The following is a 27,946-nucleotide window of genomic DNA, read 5'->3' as shown; positions in this document are numbered from 1 at the left end:
TTTCACCAGTATGTGGATCCAGTATTCTCAACCACCTTTTGGAACAAGTAATCGCATTAGTGACACCCAAGAAAGGAGTTGACTAGCCCTTGCTCAACCTGTTAGCTGAAAGGTTTTCAGTAAAAGAAAACCACGCTGCGACTAAGTTTGACTACATTAGATCAGCGAAATCGGGACAAATTAATATTATTCAGATTTATAGTTCTTGTGTGTGAAGTGGAATTATTTTGCGCAAGTAGAAAGTTTCCCAGCACGAGCCGAAAACAAGTCTGAAATTACACGTATGCAAAAAACCTCCACGCCTCAAAAATTTTACATGGATAATTATTTTGTACACCAGCATTATAAGCACTCTTTATTGTTATCCAAAATTTTATTGTTCACAATATACCGTGTTATTATACCAGTGTCGTAAAATATTACAATGAGTTCTATTATGACGGCATAATTGTGCCATAAAATGATTATTAAACGATTTCCGTGCAATAATAAGTTACTTGAATACACCACTACTAGACCTAACATAGCAATTAATTCTTCATAGACCATGATATCAAACTACCCATCATCACAAGTTTAATATGTAATTACTTTATTAATTGTCTTATAATGCTGTCGTACTCAGAAATAGTTTGTGAAACACGTATATAATATTATGCAAATATTGCACTCGTTAATATAATTAGGAAACGATCTTAGCTCATTTCCTAAACATTGACTCTTGCAATAAAGTATAACATTATAAACTAGTTTCGTAATATATTACTGTCCGCTTTCGTTACATAACTTCGAAGTTTATGGCATTCATAAAAATGTTGAAATGAGATTACTTTACCTCACTAGCGCTATACAGTGGCGCTTTACTGCACTAGTAGTATAACGTAGCACACGTTGAAATAGATGAAAATAATTGATGTATTTATTGTACAGATGAAATGCAAATTTTTACAATTTGCTGCAATATCGATTTCAGAGGCAACACTTTAACCATATGAATCACCCATTTTTACAGTGATGCAAAAATGGTGACTGAAAATTACAAATATTTGTTTTCCACGAATTTGTTTATAGCTACTTAGTTAACGTAACTAACGTAAATTTAATATCTCAGTAATCACATTATGAACAAAATCCTGTCGCCTCTCTACCCAGATAGATTCTCAAATCCAATAAATCTTCAAAACTGTATAACTTACTAATAGTGTAAACTGAAGTAATAGTGAAATAGTGATATTTCATTAATATTGAAATTTTAAAGCGGATAAAAGTTTGTAAAATATGCGTGTCACATTACCATACTCGACTGATTATTATCAGTAAAACCAAAATAACTTCGTGTCCCCAGTGGAAACTACATTAATTTGCTCGTAAGCTGTCGATAAAATCAAAATTACCTTGTACCCCCCACTGGGAACTACATTTGCTCGTAAGTTATCACATATTAGTAAAATGTAAGCCATTTGACCATTAGCTACGGTAATTTAACGTAGGCTTACGGGGCAAAATAAAAATGAGGAAAGGAAAACTAGATGGCTCTCGAATTTGGAGCTTCTTCATTATCACCACGAAATTCAATCTCTGAGCAACCTTTAAGCGTCTTATAAATAGGCTTCCTTATATTTCTTTTTGTATAATTAACGCCATCCAAAACAGAAGGGTTGTCCACACCTGTGGAGTAACGGTCAGCGCGTCTGGCCGCGAAACCAGGTGGCCCGGGTTCGAATCCCGGTCGGGGAAAGTTACCTGGTTGAGGTTTTTTCCGGGGTTTTCCGTCAACCCAATACGAGCAAATGCTGGGTAACTTTCGGTGCTGGACCCCGGACTCATTTCACCGGCATTATCACCTTTATTTCATTCAGACGCTAAATAACCTAAATGTTGATACAGCGTCGTAAAATAAACCAATAAAATAAAAAATAAAAAAAATAGAAGGGTTAATAGCGTCTTCTTTCCTTGTGAGAGGAAACTAGCTTGCTTTTAATTATACAGGGTGGAAGGGAACCTATTACATTAATTCACAGAGATAATAAATGAAGCCAATGCGAACAAGTTTTGTCAAATAAGTTTTTGATGCTTTCAATATGCATAATACGAAATGCAACGCGTTGCAATGCTGTAACGCCCCTTGAGACGTTTTTGTTCACATTCTCCTCTCGCAAGTCTTGCGGAGTGGATGATTACTCACTCGCACTGCGTAGCAATGACTTCAAGGAGCGTAAAGCGTTGCAACACGTTGCATTTCGTACTATCAAAACTATTCGACTTACCTATCAAAAATCTTATTTGACAAAACTTGTTCGCATTGACTTCATCTATTACCTCTGTGGAGTAACGTAATAGGTTCCCTTCAACTCTGTATATGAATGTACAGGCTGGAAGAGATGTAACTGTGTAGATTGAAGGGAGCAAATAGAATACATTAAAATAAATAAAAAACTTTTATGCGTTTTGTAATCAAGTACATGGTGAATTAGAAAATTACACTGAAAGTCTGCATAGTTTGGCAACAGCGCGTCGTTGGCTCACCTACGTATACATACACGAACTCAGTTCTGAATATCAGCACTCCGTCCCTTAGTTACTGTAGCAGGATTTCCAGACTTCCTAATGACAGGAATTAACGATAGTAACGATAACGATGTTTGTATTTAATTTGCAAGAAAACGGCCAATTTTATTCAAAAACTGCATAGGGATCAGTCATTCCTTATTAGTTTCTCTAATGATAAGAGTAAAAGTCAGAATAGTAAGGATAATAATACTTATCGAGAAAAACAGTACAGTAGAACCTCTATCATCCGTGGTAATGAAGGGGGTGGACTGGACGGTTAATCGAAAAATCGGATAACCCGTACCATAAAATATTTTCACAAGTCCATACTACAGTCTCATAATTTCCTCTATAGCGTTGTGTTTAGCGTGCTAAATAGTGTGTCAGAAGTTCACTATTTTAATTCTGGTTGTAAACGATGGATTTATGAGGGCCAAGGAAATTCCTTACGATGGTTGTTTGCGGATGGATAGAAATATTACAGGGCTCCTGTTGTAGATCTATATACGTTATATACTTTATCGTTATTTTTCATTAAATCGCGCACAGTTGTAACGCCAATTACATATTCTGATGCGAAATGAGCTACGGTTTCTCTTTTCCCAAACCTCTCAATTATATTTGCATTTTTATTTCGATACTTAGAAAAAGACTTTTGATACCCTTGCATAGAAGTTATAAAGTACAGGCATTCGAACAGTAGAACAAGGACTGAATGCTATACAGGTTTGCTATATAGCTATTGTGCGGAAATTATATTTTAGAAGCTGGGAAAAAAATCTTCAAGTAACTGTTCCTATTGCCTGCAGTAGTACTAGGTAAAGAAGGTAAAGGGTTGTAATAAAACACTCTAGAGAAAATACTAATATAAGGTATAGGACTAAGTTCTTTACATGTTTATTTCCGCAGTAAAGAAAGAAAGAAAGAAAGAAAGAAAGAAAGAAAAGGGCGACAGAAAGACAGTCGGATAATCCGCCAATCGGTTAATAGGGTGACGGATACTCGAGATTCTACTGTATTAACATTTGGGGGAAAATTATTTTCTTCTGAGAACAGTATTTATTTGAAAAAACTAATATGATATAATTTTTTGTTATGGTTATAATGGAAAAAAATTAGCTCCGGCGCCGGGGATTAAACCCATTTCTACGCACTGAGTGCTCTAACCATTGAGCTATGCCGAAACTCATAATTCTGTAGGACCAAAGTATTGATCTTTATATAGAATTTTTTGTTGTAATTTATCCAAAGAATAATCTGTTAAAATTTCCATAGTTAGTAAGTATATTACTTTCACCTTGTATAAGTCGGAAGAAGAACGAGCTTGACGAGGCAATATTATTCTAGAATAATTCTATAAGACCCTCCTCCCAAAATATACATAGAAGACGATATCACAACCCAATGAGTAAATATGTCAGCATGATAATTATGATTATGATGAAAAATAAATCTATTTCTTCCTGTCATAACCCAATACCTTAATGCGAAAGTTCACGTAAAAGTGGAGCAAAAATGAAGTCTGTGTCACGTGTCAGGAACAGTGCAGAATTTACGTCATAAGAGTCCAACCGCGTGTTAGTACACGTAGCGTGTGATTTTGAGGAGAAAAGTTCAAACATAGATATGGCCATGGCTCTTTAAGTGCGATAACGCTAATAAAAGAAAGACTAAACATCACGTGTAAATAGAATTTGTAAACGTGACTATAGCATCAATGAAATTTTTCTACATAGCGTAAAAACTGGACTAGGCCTTTTGTTATCTACTCCAAGAATATTAATAGCTCAACGTGCGCAAAACAGAGAAGATTTATTAGTTAACCATGCCCTGCTGTATCGCGAAACTAATTGACTAGTGGTAGATATGTTAATGTCATTTTACGTGCAACGTTTCAGTGACAGAGTCTTATGCTCTAGCACAAATAGGAAGTGGCTGATAAATGTAAGAATAAAGCTATAATTATGCCAATACCGTTAGCCATGACGAATACAGTTCACCTACAAAATAACTAGGCTATTTTCTGGGAGCAATTATTGGGTTGATTACAGTAGTGTAAATACCTAAGCACATACGTCTACATTCGCAAAATATGGAGCATTTTCAAATGAAACAATTTAGTCCTGCCCCACGTGATCTGCTCAAATTCAATTCAATTTATTAGACCATTAAACATACAAGTATATAATATACTCCGTCACGTATGAAACATTAGAAAACTTTAGATACTATGGAAACTAACAAAATACAACTAAAATTATACTGAACAACAAAAATTTTGCTTCGACTCAAGACAATGTGTCCCTTATGGTTTGGTTTGCGCTGAATCCGAAGATATATCTATTTTTTCGTATCACGTAAGATTTTTAAGATATACTATGATTTCACGTTTCGATAAGCGCTCCCCCAGGAAACAAAAAAATGTTATGTTTTATTTAACGACGCTCACAACTGCAGAGGTTACATCAGCGTCGCCGGATGTGCCGTAATTTTGTCCCGCAGAGTTCTTTTACATGCCAGTAAATCTACTGACATGAGCCTGTCTCATTTAAGCACACTTAAATGCCATCGACCTGGCCCGGGATCGAACCCGCAACCTTGGGCATAGAAGGCCAGCGCTATACCAACTCGCCAACCAGGTCGACGCCCAGGAAACATCTGGCACGGTTTGGGGGTTGTAGACCAAAACAAAAGCTAATGCATTTTATGAGTTTATGACTTATTTCCTGTTTCTTATGGTTGTTGGCATGTTCTTTTATACTTCTAATATATAAACAGATATTGATCGCTTCATTCAGTAAATTACATAACAGTTCAAAGTGAGGTCTACGCAATGAACATTTCTGTTTCTTATGGTTCTTGTCATGTTCTTTTGTATGTCTAATAAATAAACAGATATTGATCCCTTCATTCAGTAAATTACATAACAGTTCAAAGTGAGATCTACGCAATGAACAATGAAGGAATGTTAAATGTTATGTTCTTTTAACGACGCTCGCAATTAGCGAGGTTATATCAGCGTCGCCGGTGTGCCGCAATTTTGTCTCGCAGGAGTTCTTTTACATGACAGTAAATCTCCTGACATTAACCTGTCGCATTTAAGCACACTTAAATACCATCGACCTGGCCCGGGATCGAACCCGCAACCTTGGGCATAGAAGGCCAGCGCTATACCAACTCGCCAACCAGGTCGACGCCCAGGAAACATCTGGCACGGTTTGGGGGTTGTAGACCAAAACAAAAGCTAATGCATTTTATGAGTTTATGACTTATTTCCTGTTTCTTATGGTTGTTGGCATGTTCTTTTATATTCTAATAAATAAACAGATATTGATCCCTTCATTCAGTAAATTACATAACAGTTCAAAGTGAGTTCTACGCAATGAACATTTCTGTTTCTTATGGTTGTTGTCATGTTCTTTTGTATGTCTAATAAATAAACAGATATTGATCCCTTCATTCAGTAAATTACATAACAGTTCAAAGTGAGATCTACGCAATGAACAATGAAGGAATGTTAAATGTTATGTTTTTTTTTAACGACGCACAATTACCGAGGTTATAGCAGCGTCGCCGTTGTGCCGCAGTTTCGTCTCGCAGGAGTTCTTTTACATGACAGTAAATCTCCTGACATTAGCCTGTCGCATTTAAGCACACTTAAATACCATCGACCTGGCCCAGGATCGAACCCGTAACCTCGGGCATAGAAGGCCAGCGCTATACCAACTGCGCCAACCAGGCAGACGGAGAGAAGAATAATTGCTATTGAATCAATTGCAGAAGTCTCATTCCATGCTTATCTTAAAGTTGGGAGTTCTGAAGCGCTCTACCTCCTCCCAACTTCAAGGCAAGCGTGGAATGGGATCTCGACCATTGGTTGAATAGCAATTATACTTCTCTACTCCTCTGTCGACAATGTTTACGAAGTATAGTTAAATTTTTAATCGGGAGTTCTGCAATATTAAAATGTTAATAGATACGTAGAATATACTTTTAGTGAACCATTGTGAAAAATTTGTTGTGAGCTGCGTCTTATTATGGAATGTCTCTTGATTCGAAGACAAATATACTGAACACTGTTAATTAATTACTTCTTTTAACATAAACTCGTAATCTCTATTTGTAAACCGATACAAAAATAAAACTTTCAAACCAACACACTATTATCACAGTCTAGAGTCGACGGCAATTCGGAAGGCGGTAGTCTGCTAGCGTTTGCATTGAGAGAAAGAGAGAGAGAGAGAGAGAGAGGGGGAGACAGAAAGAGACAGAGAGAGCAAGGCAGCGTACAACATTGCCACATTGTACTTCACACGCACATGTAATACAAACAGCGTAGGAGAGAATTTAAATTATCAAAAGAAAATAATGACCTTAGCCGTTGATTACTGTAAACATGACATCAAACATAAACTCTTTCCTTCACTAACAATATTCTTTGCACGGTTCTCAATCCCACACCACATGCTTCTGCAATCGTTTCTTGCACGTTTGCAACGTTGCAGTCAGCATCAAGATGGCCGGCAGCGTTCTGCTCGTCAACGTTTTTAAAATGTTTATACACCTTAAACAATATTTTCCGGACCTGCCTGTGCAGTACTTGTCTTTTCACAGTCTCCTCTTCCATTTATTTATCTTACACACACAGTATATGTTAGTTTTACTTATTCAATGTATTGACACTAGAGACCTGCAAAACTGCGCACACAACCGGTTTACATTCGACCGGTCGGAGCTCAACCGGCTACGATGTATATCGGGCCGAATAACTCGGTTGTCGAGCGATTACTCCTGATGTATTGCGGAGTAGACAGAACATCAGGCGCATTTACATGAAAATAACGTTTTTCGAGTAAACAACCGGAGTAACAAGGAAATTTACGTTGTCTTATTGAAAAAAAAGTGTTTGCAAGTATTCTTACAGTTCATTCGACACTATAACACATATATTTTCTTTATTATTCTGAACTTGCAGTAACTTTATAAGTATCGTTTATATTTTAAACTTTTAGAGTTTTACTAATGAAAGTTTCTTATAGATATGTTAAACAATGTTATAGTTTTTCACAGAACATGACGTGCACAAGCCATGTATATTTTTCTTACCAATAAACGCTATATACGCTATATATTTGATTACGTCGTAACTCTTTCTCGTCACATATTGACTGAATCTTGTTCGATTTGTATAACCCAATGATCGATATTACATAAGTTCATGTAAGATCGCGAATTATTTAGAATACAAATCTCACACAGAAAGAAATGGTAAGGAGGAAGAAAATACGATCTCCAAATAACACCAGGTACATTTCATTATACAATAACTCTTTAACATTTTCTCAGTAGGCTATACAAACAAAGTAATAATATTGGAGGATATTTATTTTGTTTAATTACAAAAATATGTTTGCTTCAAATAGGAATACAAATAATTTGACACTTTAATACATATATTTTTGTATTTCGAACTTGCAGTAATTTGACTAGTAACAAATAAATGAACAATGGACACAGTGACATCGAAGGAAATAGACGTAATGTATAACGTGAAATATCATAATGCAAACATATTAAAAAAATATAATTACAATTCATTATAAAACAAAATAGAAAAGAAGTACATAAGTCCATTATGACTTTTGTACTTTAAACTAAAAAAATGTATAGGCCTACCTCTAAAACAATAGTTGCATGTTTTTTAATTATTCTAATCAGTTGCAATATTATTTATTAAGAAATCAATTAAAAAGATAAACAGTTATGTTATTTTCAACAATATGATTACTTTGGCTCCAAATGGTTGTTGTTCTGTACAAAATAAGTATAATTTACACATTTCTAAACTACGAATAACAAAAGAATAGCAAGGTTTAAAAACAAATCATTCTGTATAGAAAAGATCTACTTCAGAGAAAAAAACAAGTGCCATTCAAAGAACTATTTTATTACACAGGTGCTAATATCAACTATTTGATGTTCACAATTATTATTAGGGCCTATTATCATAGACTGCATGATCAGAGTTGACTTCTTGTGTTTATGTATTAATAAATCTCTTTTACTAGTCTAAAGTTACGCTCGGTGGAAACACTTATTCATGGAATGGCCAATATTCGTTTCACAAGTGTTGCTAGAGAAGCTAGAGTTGTTTGGTGATCTTTCCATCAATTTAGTATGTAGAAAATGAAATGAGCATAATGTATAATGTGAGATATAATAAGTAAATAAATCCAAAATAGAATTACAATTAATCACAAAACATAAAATTAAATAACTATTAACTCTAAATGCATTCCTCCAAAACAGTAGCTATTCATATACTGTACAGGGTAGAAGTGAAATAACCCTGCAGATTGTACGGGGCGAAAAGGTTCACTTAAATGAATGGAAAACCTATATTACGTTTAATTCTCTAGTCATAGTAAACATACTAAAAGCATTGGTTGTAGTAGGTTTCAGAAGATATAAAGTTATTTTTATTTTAGTTTTACTATTGATCGAGTTTACTGTTTTTTAAGTGTGTTATTATTGTAATATTATAATTCAGTTTCCTAGTGTAAGCAAAAATTACAACCTTGGTAATTTGTGGATACCGAAAGTTTTTTTTCTGCAATTTACGCTTTACAACGTCTGTAGTTTCACGCTGCATGCTGTTTGTTCCTCTTGATGATGCGCAGCTATAATATCTGGATGGTTCACTGTGATCTTCATTTTAAACGCCAGAGCCGTCCACCCACAGAGAGATCGGATCAACTCGAATACACGTTAAACCGATTACTCAGGCAGTACGCAAGCAGTTGTACTTCGCATACTGCCTATAAAGCCAGGCGTTCAGTAGCGCTATGTAAGTCTCTTAGATTTTCAACCGGATTTGCTTGACTCTAATTGAAACACTCACACGTAAACAAACGAACTCGGGAAGTACATGTTACAGACTGATTTCAATTGAAGAGTCCACTGCAAGAATGATGGATGTCACTTTCTTGTCGAAAATGAACCAAGACTGTCAATGTATAGCTTAAGACATATAGAATGTACATAGAGAGTTATATGGCATTAACCGTTGCTTACGATATTACATAAGCTGGCGCATAGCACGATCGAGAGTAGGTCTTTGGGAGTCATGACAATTTCTGCCGCTAGGTTCGCCTATCTGTGCTAAGAAATGATGAATAGTCCCATTACTAAGCACTGTGTATCGTGAAAATAGTTTGATTAATTGTGCATTATTGATCGAGTACGAAAATTATAAATATGCCAAGCATATTACAGTCTTATTTGAGATTTATTGATGACTTGTTAAATATCAGTATGCAGATTTTCAGCGTTATTTAATGGAATTTAGAATTTTGTTTCCCGAAAGTCTGAATTTTTTAAATTAAAATTTTGCTTTCAATACATTGTTCATATGGTTCATTTACTTTGGCAAGATGATTGTTTTCAGTTCCGTGTTTTTCCTTCAGATTTCGTTCCCTCTAATTTGTTATAATTGCTGAAAGTGAACTACCGGTACTGGTTTCTGCTACTTTCAGACATTATTATTATTATTATTATTATTATTATTATTATTATTATTATTATTATTATTATTATTAACATCATCACCATCATCATCAAAATCAAATTAATATAGTTCTTAGCTTCTCTTGCCTTAAGGCAATCAGTAGCGTTATTCGAGGAAAAGAGTATGATTTACCATCATCATTTATAGTGGCGAAATATTCCACGACAATGGTTAATTATTACTGCTGAATATTGACACATAAACGATTTGCATTATTTAGTATACAACATACGCAGCAATGCGATTTTAATGTTGAGCATGCCGAGTTTAGTGTAACGTACTCCCCTCATCCTCCAAGCCAAATCAAATATTATTAAGACATTACGAGTAATAAATAAATAAATAAATAAATAATAATTACTACAATTATTCATTGTGATAAAGTACAATTATCACTGCATGGTGTACCGAAAATTTTACTTTATGTTTTCATTAAATTGACATGTCATGAGCGACGACGGAAAACAGCTTAGGGGAGCGAGATTCAGACATTACTAAAAATGAAATGGTGATCGGGGAGAGCAGATGCGCATGTGCCTATGATCGGTAAATTCTAAAAAGTATTGTCCCTGAGATTCCTGAAATATTTGTTTATGTTTTGGGAAATGGTCAAATTCGAAAACCATTTCTAATCACATATATTGCAGTCTAACTTCCTAATTAATTTAATTCTAACTCCTAATTTAAAAACTGTTTACAGGGAATAAACATAAACGGAAGACACCTAACAGACCTAAGATTAACGGACGACGTAGTCCTGTTCGCAAAAACACCAGAAGAACTACAGTCAATGCTCCAACAACTCTGTACAGAAAGCAAAACCGCAGGTCTATCAATGAACATGACAAAAACACAGCTGATGACAAACAGACAAGAAATCCCCATCTCAATTGACGGAACAACGCTACCATATGCAACGGAATACACATACCTAGGCCAACTAATTTCCTTTAAAGACAAGACTGGAAAAGAAATAAGAAGAAGAATATCCTTAGCTTGGAAATCCTTCTGGTCCCTCCAGTTCATACTCCTGGACAAGACAATCAACAGTAGACTCAAATTCGAAGTACTACAAACCTGCGTCTACCCAACACTACTTTATGGATGCCAAACATGGTCGACAACAAGCAGACAGATGAATGCGCTAGAAATATGCCAAAGGAAAATAGAACGAAAGATACTGGGAATAACTATGAGAGACAGAATTTCCAATGAGTCGCTGTCCCAAATGGCTTCAACAACAAACGTCACACGAAGAGCAAACAAATTGAAGTGGAAGTGGGGAGGCCACATCGCGCGGATGAAAGACGAAAGATGGACATACAGAGCCACCATGTGGGACCCGCGCACAGGAGACCGGCACAGAGGCAGACCAAGGAAGAGGTGGGCAGACTTCTACACAACACAAGCAGGTCAGCAATGGTCCAGAATAGCAAGAAGCAGGGGAACATGGAGAACAATTGGAAGTCGACTACAAATGAAGACAGTGCCTGCCACAAACAACATCCCAAGATGACTCAGTAATAGTGCATTCAATATAATCAAAGTGTTAGTGAAATCAAATTAATCAAAGTGACAGCGAAATCAACTCCAACCAGACAAAGAAACACTAGACACAACCTAACGCGGAGTAGCTCACCGCGTTAGTGAAACAGAGCTACCCTCTAGCAGGAGGCCTTTGCCCTTCAAGGGACACATTAGGCTATTATTATTATTATTATTATTATTATTATTATTATTATTATTATTATTACACACTAAAATATCATAGCATTTGCTATTACTACCCACTACTGGATTAATCTTGCACAGGATAGGGACCGATGGTGGCGGGCTTATGTGAGGGCGGAAATGAACCTGCGGGTTCCTTAAAAGCCATTTGTAAGTAACAGGTTAATCAGCAAGCCTATTAGATATTTATTTCACCGCTGCAAGTTGTGCAAGAGAAATCGCACATTTATACTAATCATGTATTGTGACTGCTGTTTGCTTTAGTAAAAATCATAACACTTCAACGTCAATATATTTTAAAAAAAGAAAGAGATAAGTTAGGCCTACTTACAAATGATTAAATTATGAAGTCGGGGAAATGGAAGATAATACAGTACCTTAATTCATTGGAATAATAATAATAATAATACTAATAATAATAATAATAATAATAATAATAATAATAATAATAATAATAATAAATGAATACGTGAAAAGGGTAGACTACAGTGTTCATGTAAAATATATTAAGTTTCTTTCATTGTTTCCGAAAAGGTACGGTGTATGATTGAACAACAGAAAGGTAGTACCTTAGTGTATAATATGTAATATCTTTTAATATCAAGAATGACAGCCTTTTATTGTAATATAATTGAGACGTAGAAGTTTGGAAATTACGTCTATTGTCCATAAAATATACTACGAAGCATTTAATAAGCAATGGTGAGTCCTTCAAATGTCCCAAATGTCAATGTCATTTAAGTGTTCTGCTATGAATATTTGGTATAGAACAGCGCTCAGAGCGGCGAAATTGGCATTACGAGGGAACCACTTCAGACCCGTATTTCAAGCGCTATGCGCGAGCTTGTATAATCTCGAAAGCAACGGCATTAACACTAATAGTCATTGTCCAGTAACGATCGGAAAATCACAGTTAAGCTCGCTAAGCATTTCAAACTTTCAATTGCTTCTCCTGCAAAATATATTCCAAATGACATCCATCATTCTTGCAGTGGACTCTTCAATTGGTTCTACTGTACAAGCTTGTGACGTCACATACCAGAAATGCTACGGCGCATATAACAGCCGACCGCCTTCCGAACTGCCGTCTAGTGTAGTATATACAGTCACGAAGCTTGAGTTAATGAGGGTGCTAAGAACAATAGACTGCGCAGGTACTATTTCGCTTTGTCTGTAATGAGGTGACAGTAGCGATCCTAGTGGTTAGCAACTATCTATGGATGCATATTTACTACGTACTGAGCTTCGTGACTGTATATACGGGACTGTGCTATTACTGTATTTTCGTTCCGAAACTGGGTGATGTATTCTTCATGTTCGTTGCAGCCCTGATAGAGCACAGATTTATTTATTTTTTCGTTTAAGGAAACATTCTTTGTCCCACAAATTTCATCATTATCACGGGATCGAAGACAGGTCTCCTGGATGAAAAACCAGCGCGCCAACGCTAAGTTACAGACGCGGTCATCCCGCCAAAAAAATCACAGGTAGGTGTCTATGTGTCAAAAATGTTGCTGAAATTAACTTGGAATATCTTTCGTTACAATATCAAGGCCCTGTAGCGAGTAATTTATGCCACTTGTTCTGCGTGAGGCATCGACTCAGCCTGAATTTGTTTTCATGGGAATGTCGTTCTGAGCTGTGCAAATGCTCTCAGCGTGTGGGGCCTTCTGCATACTCATGAGAGCTTCGCGCACGGCTGTGCCGTAATGGCTTCATCTTCATACTGTGCGTGTAATGTGAAAATATCGCCATAGTTTTACTACCTAAGTAAAACGTCAACATTACATTTTAAAGAGCTTCCACACCATCTAAATAGTGTGGCGTGGATCTTACAGAAGAAAATTTTTTCACTAAGAGACTATATGGCTCCCTACCGTAGAGCTAACCATGAACTCGAACACTCTACAGCAGTTATCCTGACATATTTATGTATTTATTTGTTTTATTACTTAACGGGAGAATATAATTTTTAAAACTTCCACCATTATCATTAAAAATTTTAGAAATTTAAACTACACAAACAGGCTTACAATACTATCATCTGTACAAAATTTGGTGCCATTAGAACTAATAGTTTTGAAATTATATTAAAAAAAATGAATTTTATATTGATATCACAAAAAAGGCTCCTTGCGTCTCACTTACTTACTTACTTTTTTTTTTAATTGAATTGAATTGAAAGAGGAAAATTCGGAGGAGAAATTTAAAAGGTACGCAAAACGCTTCCTTGCAAGGGGTTCGGGACTGTAAGAAAGTAAATATGTGAGCTCCAAGCCTGTTGGCCACTTGTCTCATTCCGCGTTACGCTGCTCCACTGAATGAGCTCTAGAAAATTTTGAAGGGGAAAACCGAAAATAGACGTAACCTCTTAAGTACCACATACGCGAGGGTAAGTTACTTACAAATGGCTTTTAAGGAACACGCAGGTTATTGCCGCCCTCACATAAGCCCGTCATCGGTCCCTATCCTGTGCAAGATTAATCCAGTTTCTATCATCTTATCCCACCTCCCTCAAATCCATTTTGATATTAATCTCCCATCTACGTCTCGGTCTCCCCAAAGGTGTTTTTCCCTCCGGTCTCCCAACTAACACCCCATATCGCCCTTACGTGCTATATGCCCTGTCCATCTCAAACGTCTGGATTTAATGTTCCTAATTATGTCGGATAAAGAACACAATGAGTGCAGTTCTGCGTTGTGTAACTTTCTCCATTCTCCTGTAACTTCATCCCTTTTAGCCCTAAATATTTTCCTAAGAACCTTATCCTCAAAAACCCTTCATCTCTGTTCCTCTCTCAAAGTGAGAGACCAAGTTTCACAACCATACAGAACAACCGGTAATATAACTGTTTTATAAATTCTGACTTTCAGATTTTTGACAGCAGACTAGATGAAAAAAGCTTCTCAACCGAATAATAACAGGCATTTCCCATATTTATTCTGCGTTTAATTTCCTCCCGAGTGTCATTTATATTTGTTACTGTTGCTCAAAGATATTTGAATTTTTCCACCTTTTCGAAGGATAAATCTCCAATTTTTATGTTTCCATTTCGTACAATATTCTGGTCACAAAACATAATCATATACTTTGTCTTTTCGGGATTTACTTCCAAACCTATCGCTTTACTTGCTTTAAGTAAAATTTCCGTGTTTTCCCTAATCGTTTGTGGATTTTCTCCTAACATATTCACGTCATCCGGATAGACAAGAAGCTGATATAACCCGTTCAATTCCAAACCCTGTCTGCTAACCTGAACTTTCCTAATGACATATTCTAGAGCGAAGTTAAAAAGTAAAGGTGATAGTGCATCTCCTTGCTTTAGCCCGCAGTGAATTGGAAAAACATCAGATAGAAACTGGCCTATACGGACTCTGCTACAAGTTTCACTGAGACACATTTTAATTAATCGAACTAGTTTCTTGGGAATACCAAATTCAATAGGAATATTATATATAACTTCTCTCTTAACCGAGTCATATGTCGTTTTGAAATGTATGAACAACTGATCTACTGTACCCTTATACTCCCATTTCTTCTCCAATATCTGTCGAATACAAAAAAGTGATCAATAGTTGATCTATTACGCCTAAAACATCACTGATGATCCCCAATAATTTCATCTACTTGCGGAGTTAATCTTCTTAAAAGAATGTTGGACAAAATTTCGTACGACGTCAACAAAAATGATATTTCACTAAAGTTACCACAGTTAGTCTTGTCCTTGCGTCTAAGTTATCAAACTGTTTAGTTCATATTTGCACAAAAGTTTGAAAACAGTCATGAGCATAAAAATTAATTAGCTTTTTTACCTCAGCCTAAATAGAGAGTCACAATTAAATTTTTGTGAAGTTCATGAATTTACAATTATGGCATGTTTTAATCGTGCAATATGAATATGCTCCGAAGGAACTTAATATTAATATTTCATACAAATGCTAATTACAATTTTTATCAACATACTGTAATTTACCTCTGTGAGAAGTTTTAAACCAATCTGAGATTAACTGTAATGCAAGGAGCTTCTTTCATTCAATAAGGTGTTTAAAATTTTTAAGTCGAGAAAACAGCATTAAAAAATTTAAAAAATGAAAAATATTTCTCTCAACTCAGTCACTCACCGTATGTTTTGCCACATTTGATCAACTTACGTCAAATAAAGTTGCCAGTGAAGGCACTCGGTAGCTTTGATTTTACCAATTACTTAACAAAGAAGTGAAGTTATCAATAGGGGACGAGGAAGCTTTGACTTTGCCGATAACTTACGAACAAATGTATGTAGCTGCAAGTGGGAACATCTTTGATTTTACCGACAAAATAGAGGAAATATAGGTGCCGCAGGCGGCCCGGGTTCGAGTCCCGATCAGGTCTGGAATTTTTCATTGAAAAATCCATAGTGAGACTTGTGGCGAACAAGGTCGCAGTTGGAGTTTTTCACGCAGTTCTCCCGTTTTTCCCCATATTTGACATGTACAGCTGTCAAAAGAAAAAGTGGCCGTTCTCCTGAAACAAAGTTCCCTTCGGGTATCTTCGCTACAATTCGGAGACAGGCGATGTTACATGTTGTTGGACCACGTTGCCTGATATCTACAGTTATAATTGAAGTATTCTGTGTGTTGTTCCATAGCGTAATGGTAGCGTTCACGCCTCTTATTCATGAGGTCCTGCTTTCGACTACAACCTCGTGCTTTTTATGTTCTTTTTTGTTCTGTTTTTGAGAGAGACAAATTATACATAATGGCTCCTTTCTCTTTTATGATTATTTTAGTAATTAACATCAGGTTCATTAATATATTATGCCATGACTTTATCATTGTGATATTGTGCCTGCAAATGGAAAGAAAAAAGATTTTATTCTCAATAAAAATATCTTTCGTGGCATAAACAAAACTAATTTACTGGCGTCGGCCTTAAAACATTCAAACAATTAAGCGTTCAAAACACAAAACAAAAAGCCACAATTCAATATTTAGTCTATCTTCCTCTTATCTCGATCATCTTGCAGTCGAGTGGGCATGGAATTGACTAGTCTTTGCAAATAGCGACTGTTCTTAGACACGATATTCCAGGCATTCTGAACATACATACATACATAAGTGTTCTGTCCATGGGCAGGTCTTTCATTGCAAACCCAGCAATCTCCAATCTTTCCTATTTTCTTCCTTCCTCTTAGTCTCCGCATATGATCCACATAGCCTAATGTCGTCTATTATTCTTTTCAACCAGAGATCCAACCAATTCCTTTTTCTCTTTCTAATCAGTTTCAGCATCATTCTTTCTTCACTAACTTTTTCAAACACAATTTTATTTCTTATTCTGTCTGTCCACTTCATACGCACCGTTCTTCTCCACATCCACATTTCAAATGCTTCAATTCGTTTCTTTCGTTTCGTCGTAATGTCCATGTTCCTTCCCCATACAATGCCACACTCCACATAAAGCACTTCACTAGTCTCTTCCTTAGTTCTTTTTCCAGAGGTCCGCAGAAGATCCTTCTTCTTCTATTAAAAGCTTCCTTTGTTCATGTTTGTAGTTTTTCATGGGAAGGATAGGTCTAAATGCGGTAACATCCCGTTGCTTTCCGCACACCACTATCTCTTTCGCATCTTATTAAATTCCAGAGGGCCTAAGCGTGGAGATGAGGAGAGTGAATTTGACTAATTGGGCCCTCCGGACTTCACCGAAAGTCACGGCAAGGGTTAAATATTAATTCTATCAGGATGTTTGACCCGATCAGAGACCGGGAAATCTCAATTAGCCTTTGCCCCCCGCATCCTGGACTAGCTCCTACAAATCATCAGAAAATCTTAGAGTGTGATTGGGCCAATTTTTCCGAAAATGTTTCCACACTTTCGCCCTCGTAGCTCAACGGACGAACGTCGGAATTTAGATGTCAACGTCTCAGGTTCAATTCCTCGTTACTCCTTTTCATTTTATTGTGGTTCAAGATAGTATAATGTAATAATACAAAAAGAAAAACTAATACCCCAGTATTATGCAACTGGATTTTTCCAAACCTAATATTAAATTTATGTTATTTATATTGCTAAAGAACGATTACAATATAAATAACTAGAATATTATTTATACAGTATCACTAAAGAACGATAACAGAATATAAATGATAAATATCGGTTTGTTTAATTAATATAAGATATTATATAATACGTATTTAATTATCTAAATAAAATAACCTATTTTACAAAGAAAGATGGTTACTTGTGTTATAATAATTACTTACATAAAATACAGATTATTTATATTGCGAAAGAACAATAACAATATAAATAACTTGAATATTATTTTATAATGCTAATGAAGGAAAACATAATATAAATGATAACTTGAATATTATTTAAATCGCTAAAGAACGATAACAATATAAAAAACGTGAATGTTATTCATATCGGAATTTCACAGTTTTATTACAGATGTATTTAAGAAATTGCAGAAGAATAGTAATTAGTAATAGTGTCCTATTTATTCTTCTTGGAGCCAAATTTGTAACTTTCAAAAGTGTAGTTACTATGTTGAAGTGTATGTGTTGTAACGGATGCTTGATTTGTTATGTATGTGAGTCAGTTATGGGATGCTTGATGTCGTCGCAATGTCGTAATTATAGTTTGATTGTGTTTGTGTGACTATTGTGTATTAATTTATGATGTATGGTACGGAAAGCTGCATATTTGTGTTACAGAAGTGTTACGTATGTGTGTTGTTAATGTTTTTGTATGTTTCAAATTGATAACTGATATTTGTTTTGCAATCGCAATGCCTAATTTACGGATTGTTTATGTTTTGTTTACATCGCGTAAGCTAATTTAATTTTCTTTTCCATTTCTCTTTATGCTTATCTTTTTTGTGTATAAAACTATAGCCCTAAAATACATAGGCTATGTAAAATAGGGCTAACACCCATTGGAGATACATTAATAATAATTATTATTCATATCGTTATAAAACGATAACAGAATACAAATGATGACTTGAATTTTATTCATATCTCTAAAGAACGATAACAAAATATAAATAACGTGATATCCATAAAGAACGATAACTGGATATAAATGATAATTTGAATATCATTTACATCGCTAAAGAACGATTAAAAAATAAAATGAAAACTTGAAGAAGGCCCGAACCCACAACCTTTGAATTATTAAGCAAGCACTCTACCGCTGGTCTGCAAGGTGCAGATATGGAACACTTTCATAGTTCCGGAGGAACTGCTTGTACAAGCACATGCATCGTGTAACATCGCCGCGACCCGGAGTGGACTTTGAAAATATTCGCTGTTCACGAGTGCGGCCACTTTTTTTTTTTGACAGCTGTACATAATTCCGTCACCACTTCTCAATTTCGCCATTATTGCATAGCATTTCCGATCTCCGATTGGCGATGCACGGAGGAGGCTGGCCTAGGGACGAGGAGGGTTGTCTGCTCGAAACCTGGGTACGCAGCAAACCTTAGTGTAGTCAGCCGGTGTGGGTTTGGGAATTCGCCTAGCTTGAGGTTAGCGCAATAGATCGTAACAGGTAGCAGTGCTGGGCCATAGTGCCCACTCCCGTAAATTCCATTTCATTCCAAATGCAATTGCCAATTGGGACATTCGGTAGCTATGATTCTACTGTGCTTACGAATAAATAGCGTAAAGGCTGGTCCACAATAAACCGGGAACGGAAACGACAACGAGAACGGAAGTATTGTTAAAATACATGTGTTTAAATGCGAGCATTCACAATTAACTATTGTGAATGCTCACATTAAATTTTTATTTATTTATTTTATTGCTAGTAAGTTTGAAGTGAATAAAAGTTGATACAATGTGAGATAAACTAGCCCACTCCTGAATGAGTTAGACTCGTGCTCAGGAGGGGATTCCAATACAGACAAAAATAAAATTAAAATTGAGAGTGAATACAGATTAAAAAGTGTTTAATATGTTTAAAACCAAACTATAAATCCAATAAAATTGTTTATATTTTTTTATTAAATTGGACAGGATTCGTGGTTAAAATTATATTAGAATAAAATGTGTTTAATAATCTGGGACCTTGACTCATGCTATGATAAAAAGCTGCATTGGTTTTACACTTAGTTCAGATAAACTCAGAGAATTCATATTTTTAGTTCTATATTTATGTATAGCCTATACCTTTCAAAGTTATTCAGATTTTTGTGAAAATATTTTAATAAAATAAAATAGTAAATTTGTTTAATGTCGAAAACTTTGAAATGTTTAAACAATAATTCAGTTGAGTAATCCTTCTGCTTTTTTAAACAAATTTTTAGTACTTTTTTCTGTAGTAAAATTAATGGATGTACGTTGAATTTATAAGTTTCACCCCAACCTATAATACCATACATAAATATAGATTGAAATAATGCTAAATAAATAATATTTATTTATTTTAACATTATTTCCGATCTCGTTCTCGTTGTCGTTTCTGTTCTCGGTTTATTGTGACTCAGCTTTAATGGTTAACGAGCTACGTTACAAAGCCGAAGATCGCGATGGCGGCTTCATCATGGCAGTGTTTCTGCCTATTTATCAAGTCTTGTGCAGAGCATTTTTCTTTTTCTTTCTTTCTTTCTTTCTTTCTTTCTTTCTTTCTTTTTTTCAAACATAGCACTTCTTTCTATCGCACACATTGCCTCATGTTTTGAAGACTGTTCTCTATTTCCTTGCGGAAAATCGAACCTGGCTCTAATGCACAGTCGATATTCATTCGACTAGCAACTATGTTACGAGTATTGAGTCTAATTCTGTTATTATTCGGTGTTAACGGCAATTTCATTGCCTTTCTGCGCGCTGTGTTCTTGTGAAACTAGTGGCAATTTCAGCAGTGTAATTCGTCCTATTCAGTGTCCATGACGGAACACGTTCGCAAATGTAACGCAGCTATATTGACAGGCATTACGAGCTGCTGTAGCATGGAATTAGATTCTCATGTTCGCAACAGTTTGGCCAGCTGCTATGCAGTTCAGTCATTTGTTCAGTGACAGTATAATGCGAAGTGCGGTTTTATTGAATTTCTAGATACTGTAAAACTTCACATACGACAGGCCACTTTTAAGCGCGCAATTTTTCGTAGAAGCAAGGTCTCTAGAGCACCGCAAAGCAATATGGAAGGTAGATATGTATTCCGAGAAAGATATAAATCTATAACTGTTATTTACAAAAAAATAAATAAATAAAAAACGCTAGAGGTTCAATGGTTCTTCTTATCGAAAACTTTTACGTAGAATTAAGTCTCAGAACAAGTTGTATTTGCAGTAAAATAGTGTTGTAACTCGAAAATTGTGATTTTTAAAGATACGCTATTTCCTAGCAAAACACTGCTATAAAAATTTTAATAAATATTTACCAAAACCTTTGATAATTTACTATTATATTGTTAGAATTTCATACCTTCAACCAGTAAAACAGTGTTGGAAAAAATGTACGAAAAAAACATGCGTTTTTCGACATATTGTACTCCCAAACTTAGACGGCCCCAGCTCAGAGGAAAGAAGTCAAAGAAGTCACGTCAACATGCTCTCGATGTTTATGTTATGCAGTTGGCCGCGTCTGATAACTGAATTGCTTTATAACAGCGTTGCTAAACATAGACGGCCTCAGCCCGAGTAGAGAGGTCGGCTTATCTTGCTGCAAGAGAGATGTACTAACTTCTCTGTTTAAAAAAAAAAAAAACATCGTACTTGCCTCAGCCCGCGGCTTGATTAATTCAGAGTCGTAATGTGACAACGCTACATAACTAACAGGCATGCACCGTATGATTTATTATGTTTTGGGTAAGGCATAAGTCAGCAGAGTGGTGTGCGTGAGTTCGTCTAAGCTTGGCGAGAACAATACGATAGTATTTTACTGAGAGTCCGATTTGGTCGAAGTGAAGGGATCACGGTGGCCTACATGTATGTATTTTGTACAAATTTATCTAATAGGTTGTTAACGACACATTGTCATTAATTTTAGTCGATTCCGCTGTATCCGTATCATAGGCTGAGCTGACGGAGGTGTATGGAGCGCCTCATGACCGCGCACCTTATTACGGGTTCTCCACTCTCTTGATTTTTCTGCGCCGGTCTACGGAATTTTTTTCGGCTTCTCTGGCTTCACTTCTTTCACTCTTTGTATTTTCGGTAGGCTTGCTACTTTTATTTCACTCATTTGCAACTATTTTGATTTTATGATCATCTGAAAATTATTTATTTTTTTGCAAACCCAAATGTTAATTTTATAAATAATATAGGCTTTCGTTACCTACGTTTCCATTTTTAGTTTGTTGAAATGCCTTGACTCGTTCTGGAGTTATAGCCCTTAATATGTAACACCACACCCATTTCTGGGGGTTGTCGCCATTTTGTTATTGCGCAACTTTAACGAATGAAACCCACGCATGATCTAGTTCTCTCGGAGACTTTTCAAACCATGTAGATCTTGTCCTTTCTCTAGTTTGGACCATGATACCGAACGGGAATGTTACCACATTTTACTTTTCCTTTAATTCAGCTCTGTATCCTACGACACAACATTTTATCAGTAGTGGCAAAAAAACCGGACGAAAACAGTAACCGGTTGCGTGGCTTTTCTTCAACTGCATAGGATTCGGGTCCAAGGAATATGCACCGACGCTCTGGAGTGAACAAGGCTCTGAAATAAGCTACAGGGGTCGGTCCGACTTTTTTGCCACTACTGTACAATGCAATGATCAATCTGTACTTAATTTTGTTTATTTGATATGTATAGGCCTATACTTTAGATAACCATGGCTGAAGTACAATAATTATAAATGAAACTTCTATAGGCCTACTCAGCAGAGGTCTCTCGGTTTATATCAGAAAGCTTAAAATAAAATTTCCCGATAGCCATCCCGAGAATGTTTTGTCTATATAACGGTATATTCTTTGCTTTATGGTATTTTCTATTATCAGTGCTGAGATTCCTTTAACCTGATGTAAACTACGCAGCAACTATGCTTCTAGAGGAAAGAAAGAGACAGAGAATACCTTTACGATCCCATTCGGAAGCAGTGCTCGCGTGTATATAGGTACAATCGGGTGAAAAATCTTCTAGCAGATCAATGAAACAAAGTTTACATGTGTACTAAATCTTTCATTATTGAGCAACATTTGCACTGGAATTTAACACAGTAAACTTCATGTAACTTACTTACTTACTGGCTTTTAAGGAACCCGGAGGTTCATTGCCGCCCTCACATAAGCCCGCCATTGGTCCCTATCCTGACCAAGATTAATCCAGTCTCTACCATCATATCCCATCTCCCTCAAATCCATTTTAATATTATCTTCCCATCTACGTCTCGGCCTCCCCGAAGGTCTTAAACTTCATGTAACTTTCAAAAGTAATTAAATAAAATACATAAATACAATACACTTCTATGGACAACTAGTAATCACAGTTTGACATACATAAATAAAATTCACTTCTATGCATATCAAATAGCAGTATATGGTTCACTCATCTTTATGCCAAATTACAATATATATTCTGATTGTATCAAAAGAACAAGAGATGCAGTCGGGTGAAAAATCTTGAGAGGTAGACGGGAGTTCTTTCTGTTGTGTTTTACAGAAATGTTCATATGTTCACTATGTCTTCTTGAATTACAATGTGATTGAAAGAAATGTATTTTTCCCGTTCTTATTTCCACATTACATACTTTACAAAATAAATTTCACCCTTTTACATAAAAGTACTCACAGCCAAATTCGTTTACCAATATTTGTTGCATGTTGTATTTTCTTATTTTCGGCATATTTCTGAACAACGTAAGACTACGTTCTGACTAGCGCTTGTGCTCGTAACAAACTAAATATTCATGTACCTGAGTAAGGAAAACAAACCTTTACACCACGACTTCCTTTGATATCGTATTCTCGTTGCGAGTGTACGCTCGTAAAGGCTGGTTCACAATAAACCTGGAACGGAAACTACAACGAGAACGAGAACGGAAATATTGTTAAAATAAATGTATTTAAATGTCAACATTCACAATTAACTATTGTGAATACACATATTTAAATACATTTATTTTAATATTATTTCCGTTCTCGTTGTCCTTTTCCGTTCCCGGTTTATTGTGAATCAGCCTTAACTCTATATTTCAGACTGCAGCTATAGTCTAGGTACCACTAACCACTTTTCAATGTTTTGGTTAAAGTAATCGCAGCACTGGTTATTTGTATACGAGTATAACCATTGTTTCTGATCCTGTCGTGCAATATAAGTTATCACAGTGTGCCTTTTTTTGAGGATAGGTCTACACCATGTTTGTGTTGTTGATTATGATTTTTTTTCTGTAGGCTAATGTTTAATCATGCTTCGCTTCTGCTTCTTTGAGGATCATCTGCAATCTCTTTATCGAAGTTTCTAAGAACATATTTTTTTTTAAAACTCGTAGGTTAAGTAACTTATAAAGTCGCCTTACGGAGGAAATTTTCAGCCACCGGCGTAGCTCACCGTTTTTGTCTGCTGGTCCGGATTTACTCTCGGACGTGAGTTCGATTCTCGCTTACCTGATAGGATTTTTGCTTTGTGAGATTTTCCCCAACCATAAAACGAATGTCAGGTAATCTATGGCGAATCCTATGACTCATCTAGACTAATCTTATTTGACTAATATCAATTTCATCGACGCTAAATAGTTAATAGCGTCGTTAAATAACCAAGTAAAAAAACAGAAATTATCTCATGAAATTTCGGCCAGTGTAGCCAGTGTATGGTACCCGTGGCCATCCAGCATTTTGGTGAATTTGGGAAGCTAAGGTAGGTAGCGGAAGCGGGTTTCGAAAACCTGCTATAGTGGCTGGGGAGCATCGTACTGACCATACGTTACCCCCGTAATTGTTTGATGATCGTTTACCTCTGCTGACACATGCAGACTTGAGGCTGGTCGGCCTTGACCTTTTGTAGATCATCGCGCCACGGATTACATTATTACAGCTATTATAATGTCCATGTTGAGCTTTAAGGTGAGAATTGGATGATTTACTACAACATTTTTATGTTCTAAAATAATATTTCTATCGTACGAAATTGTAGAGAAACTATGTTTTGAGGTAGGTAGATATATCAATGAGTTATTAACGATGAACGGACCTCGGTTTGAACATTTGTACTTTGTGACATAAAATAAACAAATAAATTGCACAGTTCATTTGTAGTATCGCGAACACATGTCGACAGGTCATATGCCATTTGTATTGAAGCCAGAAACAATAATTGTTTGCGGTAATGGCAATAACTGAATTCTATGTATTTTGTGTGTTTTCAGGTTGCCTGTTCAGCGGGAGTCTATGCAGTGATAGACTGGAATGGTGTTATGATGGTGAGTACACATATTGTAATTTATTCCTTCATTGTCTGTTACTTTTCATTAAGGTTCAACTTGTACAATTTATAAAAGCGGAAAAATCGTACTTTTATTAAGGAAAGAACTGATATAAGATACAATATTTCGTTCTGGAAATCGAGGCATAATTTGTAGAGAGATACAATATTTCGTTCTAATAGTCGAGGAATTAATTAAATTCAGATACATTTTTAGTTTATACTACAGAGGTGACTTTAAATCAGGTACATTGTTTTAGTTCTGATAGTCTAGGAATGAATTTAAATTAGCTACATTACTAGTTCTGATAATCTAGGAATGAATTTAAATTATCTACATTAGGCCTATTAGTTTTGATAATATTGGAATGAATTTAAATTAAATACATTATTAGTTCTGATAGTCTAGGAATGAATTTAAATTAGCTACGTTATTAGTTCTGGTAGTCTAGGAATGAAAGCCACCGGCGTGGCTCAGTCGGTTAAGGCGCTTGCCTGCCGGTCTGAAGTTGCGTTTGGGCGCGGGTTCGATCCCCGTTTGGGCTGATTACCTGGTTGGGTTTTTTCTGAGGTTTTCCCCAACTGTAATGTGAATGCAAGGTAATCTATGGCGAATCCTCGGCCTCATGTCGCTATCACCAATCTCATCGACGCTAAATAACCTAGTAGTTGATACAGCGTCGTTAAATAACCAACTAAAATAAAAATATATATCTAGGAATGAATTTAAATGAGCTACATTATTAGCTCTGATAGTCTAGGAATGAATTTAAAGTAGCTACATTATTAGTTATGTTAGTCTAGGAATAAATTTAAATGAGCTACATTATTAGCTCTGATAGTCTAGGAATGAATTTAAATTAGCTACATTATTAGTTCTGGTAGTATAGGAATGAATTTAAATGAGCTACGTTATTAGTTCTGGTAGTCTAGGAATGAATTTAAATGAGCTACATTATTAGTTCTGATAGTCTAGGAATGAATTTAAATAAGCTACATTATTTTTATAGTCGAAGTATGAATTGAAATGACATATAATATTGAGTTCTAATAGTGGATGAATTAATTAAAATGAGATATAATGTTTTGATTGTCAAGGAATGAATTAAAATGAGATACATTATTATTTCTTATAGTCAGAGAAAGAATTAAAATGAGATACATTATTTAGTTCTGATAGTCGAATAATTAATTTAAATTAGATATATTATTTCTTTTTTATATTTCAGGAATTAATTTAAGTAAGATACAGTATTTAGTGATTTATCTAAACGATAACAGTTCCCTGTATTAACAGGCTGGCACAAACATAGAGCATATTGTATATTAGGCGGTTGAAAGTACAAATTACATAAGGTTAAGTTTGAGAAAGTCACACAACAATTATAAGAAATGGTTGAATAAATAATTACTAATTAGTAATTTAAAGATCAAATCGCACGCGCGCACGCACACTCACTCACTCACTCACTCACTCACTCACTCACTCACTCACTCACTCACTCACTCACTCACTCACTCACTCACTCACTCACTCACTCACTCACTCACTCACTCACTCACTCACTCACTCACTCACTCACTCACTCACCGTAAGGTTGACTGCTTTGTACACGGACGACTTTTAATGAACAAACATAACAGCAATACCTTCGTTCAGTTCGATTACACGTGTGAAGCGCGCGATAGAATTTTGCATTTCTAACAAAAGTCGGGCCATTCTTTTTGCCGTGAAGTGTACATGTATCTACTGGGTGTTAAGTTCAAAATGTGTCATGGTTCGCTGTATGTCGTCATGTGGCTATCCGATGAGCCTAGAGAATTCAATCTTCCTACACTTCCGCAGAGGCGTATTACCTAAATGCGAGAGAAGTTGCCTAGCAAGTACGGCGTTCATTCAGAAGAGTACTTACCGATACGTACGGTAACGCCAGTAGTGGCAAGAATGTGAACTGTTTGGAAACACGTACTGAAGTGAGTTTTTTTTTCTTACTGTCGGGATATGGGGAGAGGGTTAAGACGATTACTTACGTATTTGTTGACATTAACTTCGACGGTCAACATGGCACGGAGTATTTGATTTGTGTTGTGGAATGTTGCCGTACGCAATCGATGATAACAAATACCTTGCGTACGACTTGCCCGCGCAAAACACAGTTCGAAAGAGGTTATGGTAGCACACAGACCGTACAGACCGCCATCTGTTGCTACGACGTTCAAGTTATACCGTACACGTTCTCAAGTTCAGATTGAAGAACGCCTTAAATAATAGGCAACTTCTCTAACATATAAGCTGAAACTCGCTTCAAAACGGTGACCCAACAACAGTGACGTCATGACACACTTTGAAATGAACACCCAGTATAACTCACAACTCAGGCTTTCCTCTAACGTAACGATGCTGTAGAAATCCTATAATTTTATTGCCCTGCTAATTAATTTTCGATGGCTGCTCTTTTCAGCAAATTGGAAGCCATACATTCCACATTAATCCGAAAGCGTAACCCGATGATAGAGTGTCATTGTAACGCGACCTGCGGTGCCCCTCGTTGAATGACGTAGCAACAACTTTTCAATTAACCGATCGTAATGAATTACAGGACACGGTGAAATCACACTCCGGACACTTTGCATTGCGTTGTTTCCCATTTTGATTGTACTACGCACTCAGCTCTCTACCCTGTCTGCAATTTGTGGACGAGACTTCATGTTCAAGTACAGAAAAAAAAACTCACTGTTTAGT

General features: G+C 36.0%; 1 protein-coding gene across 2 annotated transcripts in view; it reads left to right on the top strand.

Annotated features, from left to right (window-relative positions):
• Positions 1–27,946, top strand: part of IA-2 (tyrosine phosphatase IA-2) — an 842,823-nt gene that overhangs the window by 322,589 nt on the left and 492,288 nt on the right. For both annotated transcript variants that reach the window (XM_069821417.1, XM_069821408.1), the window contains exon 2: positions 25,148–25,201. In XM_069821417.1, coding sequence (XP_069677518.1) covers positions 25,148–25,201 — 54 coding nt within the window. The remainder of the gene's footprint in view (positions 1–25,147; positions 25,202–27,946) is intronic.

Source organism: Periplaneta americana, chromosome 1, assembly GCF_040183065.1.
Source record: "Periplaneta americana isolate PAMFEO1 chromosome 1, P.americana_PAMFEO1_priV1, whole genome shotgun sequence".
Taxonomy (NCBI): domain Eukaryota; kingdom Metazoa; phylum Arthropoda; class Insecta; order Blattodea; family Blattidae; genus Periplaneta; species Periplaneta americana.
Note: the sequence above shows the minus strand (reverse complement) of the source record. Positions and strands in the feature narration are given on the sequence as shown.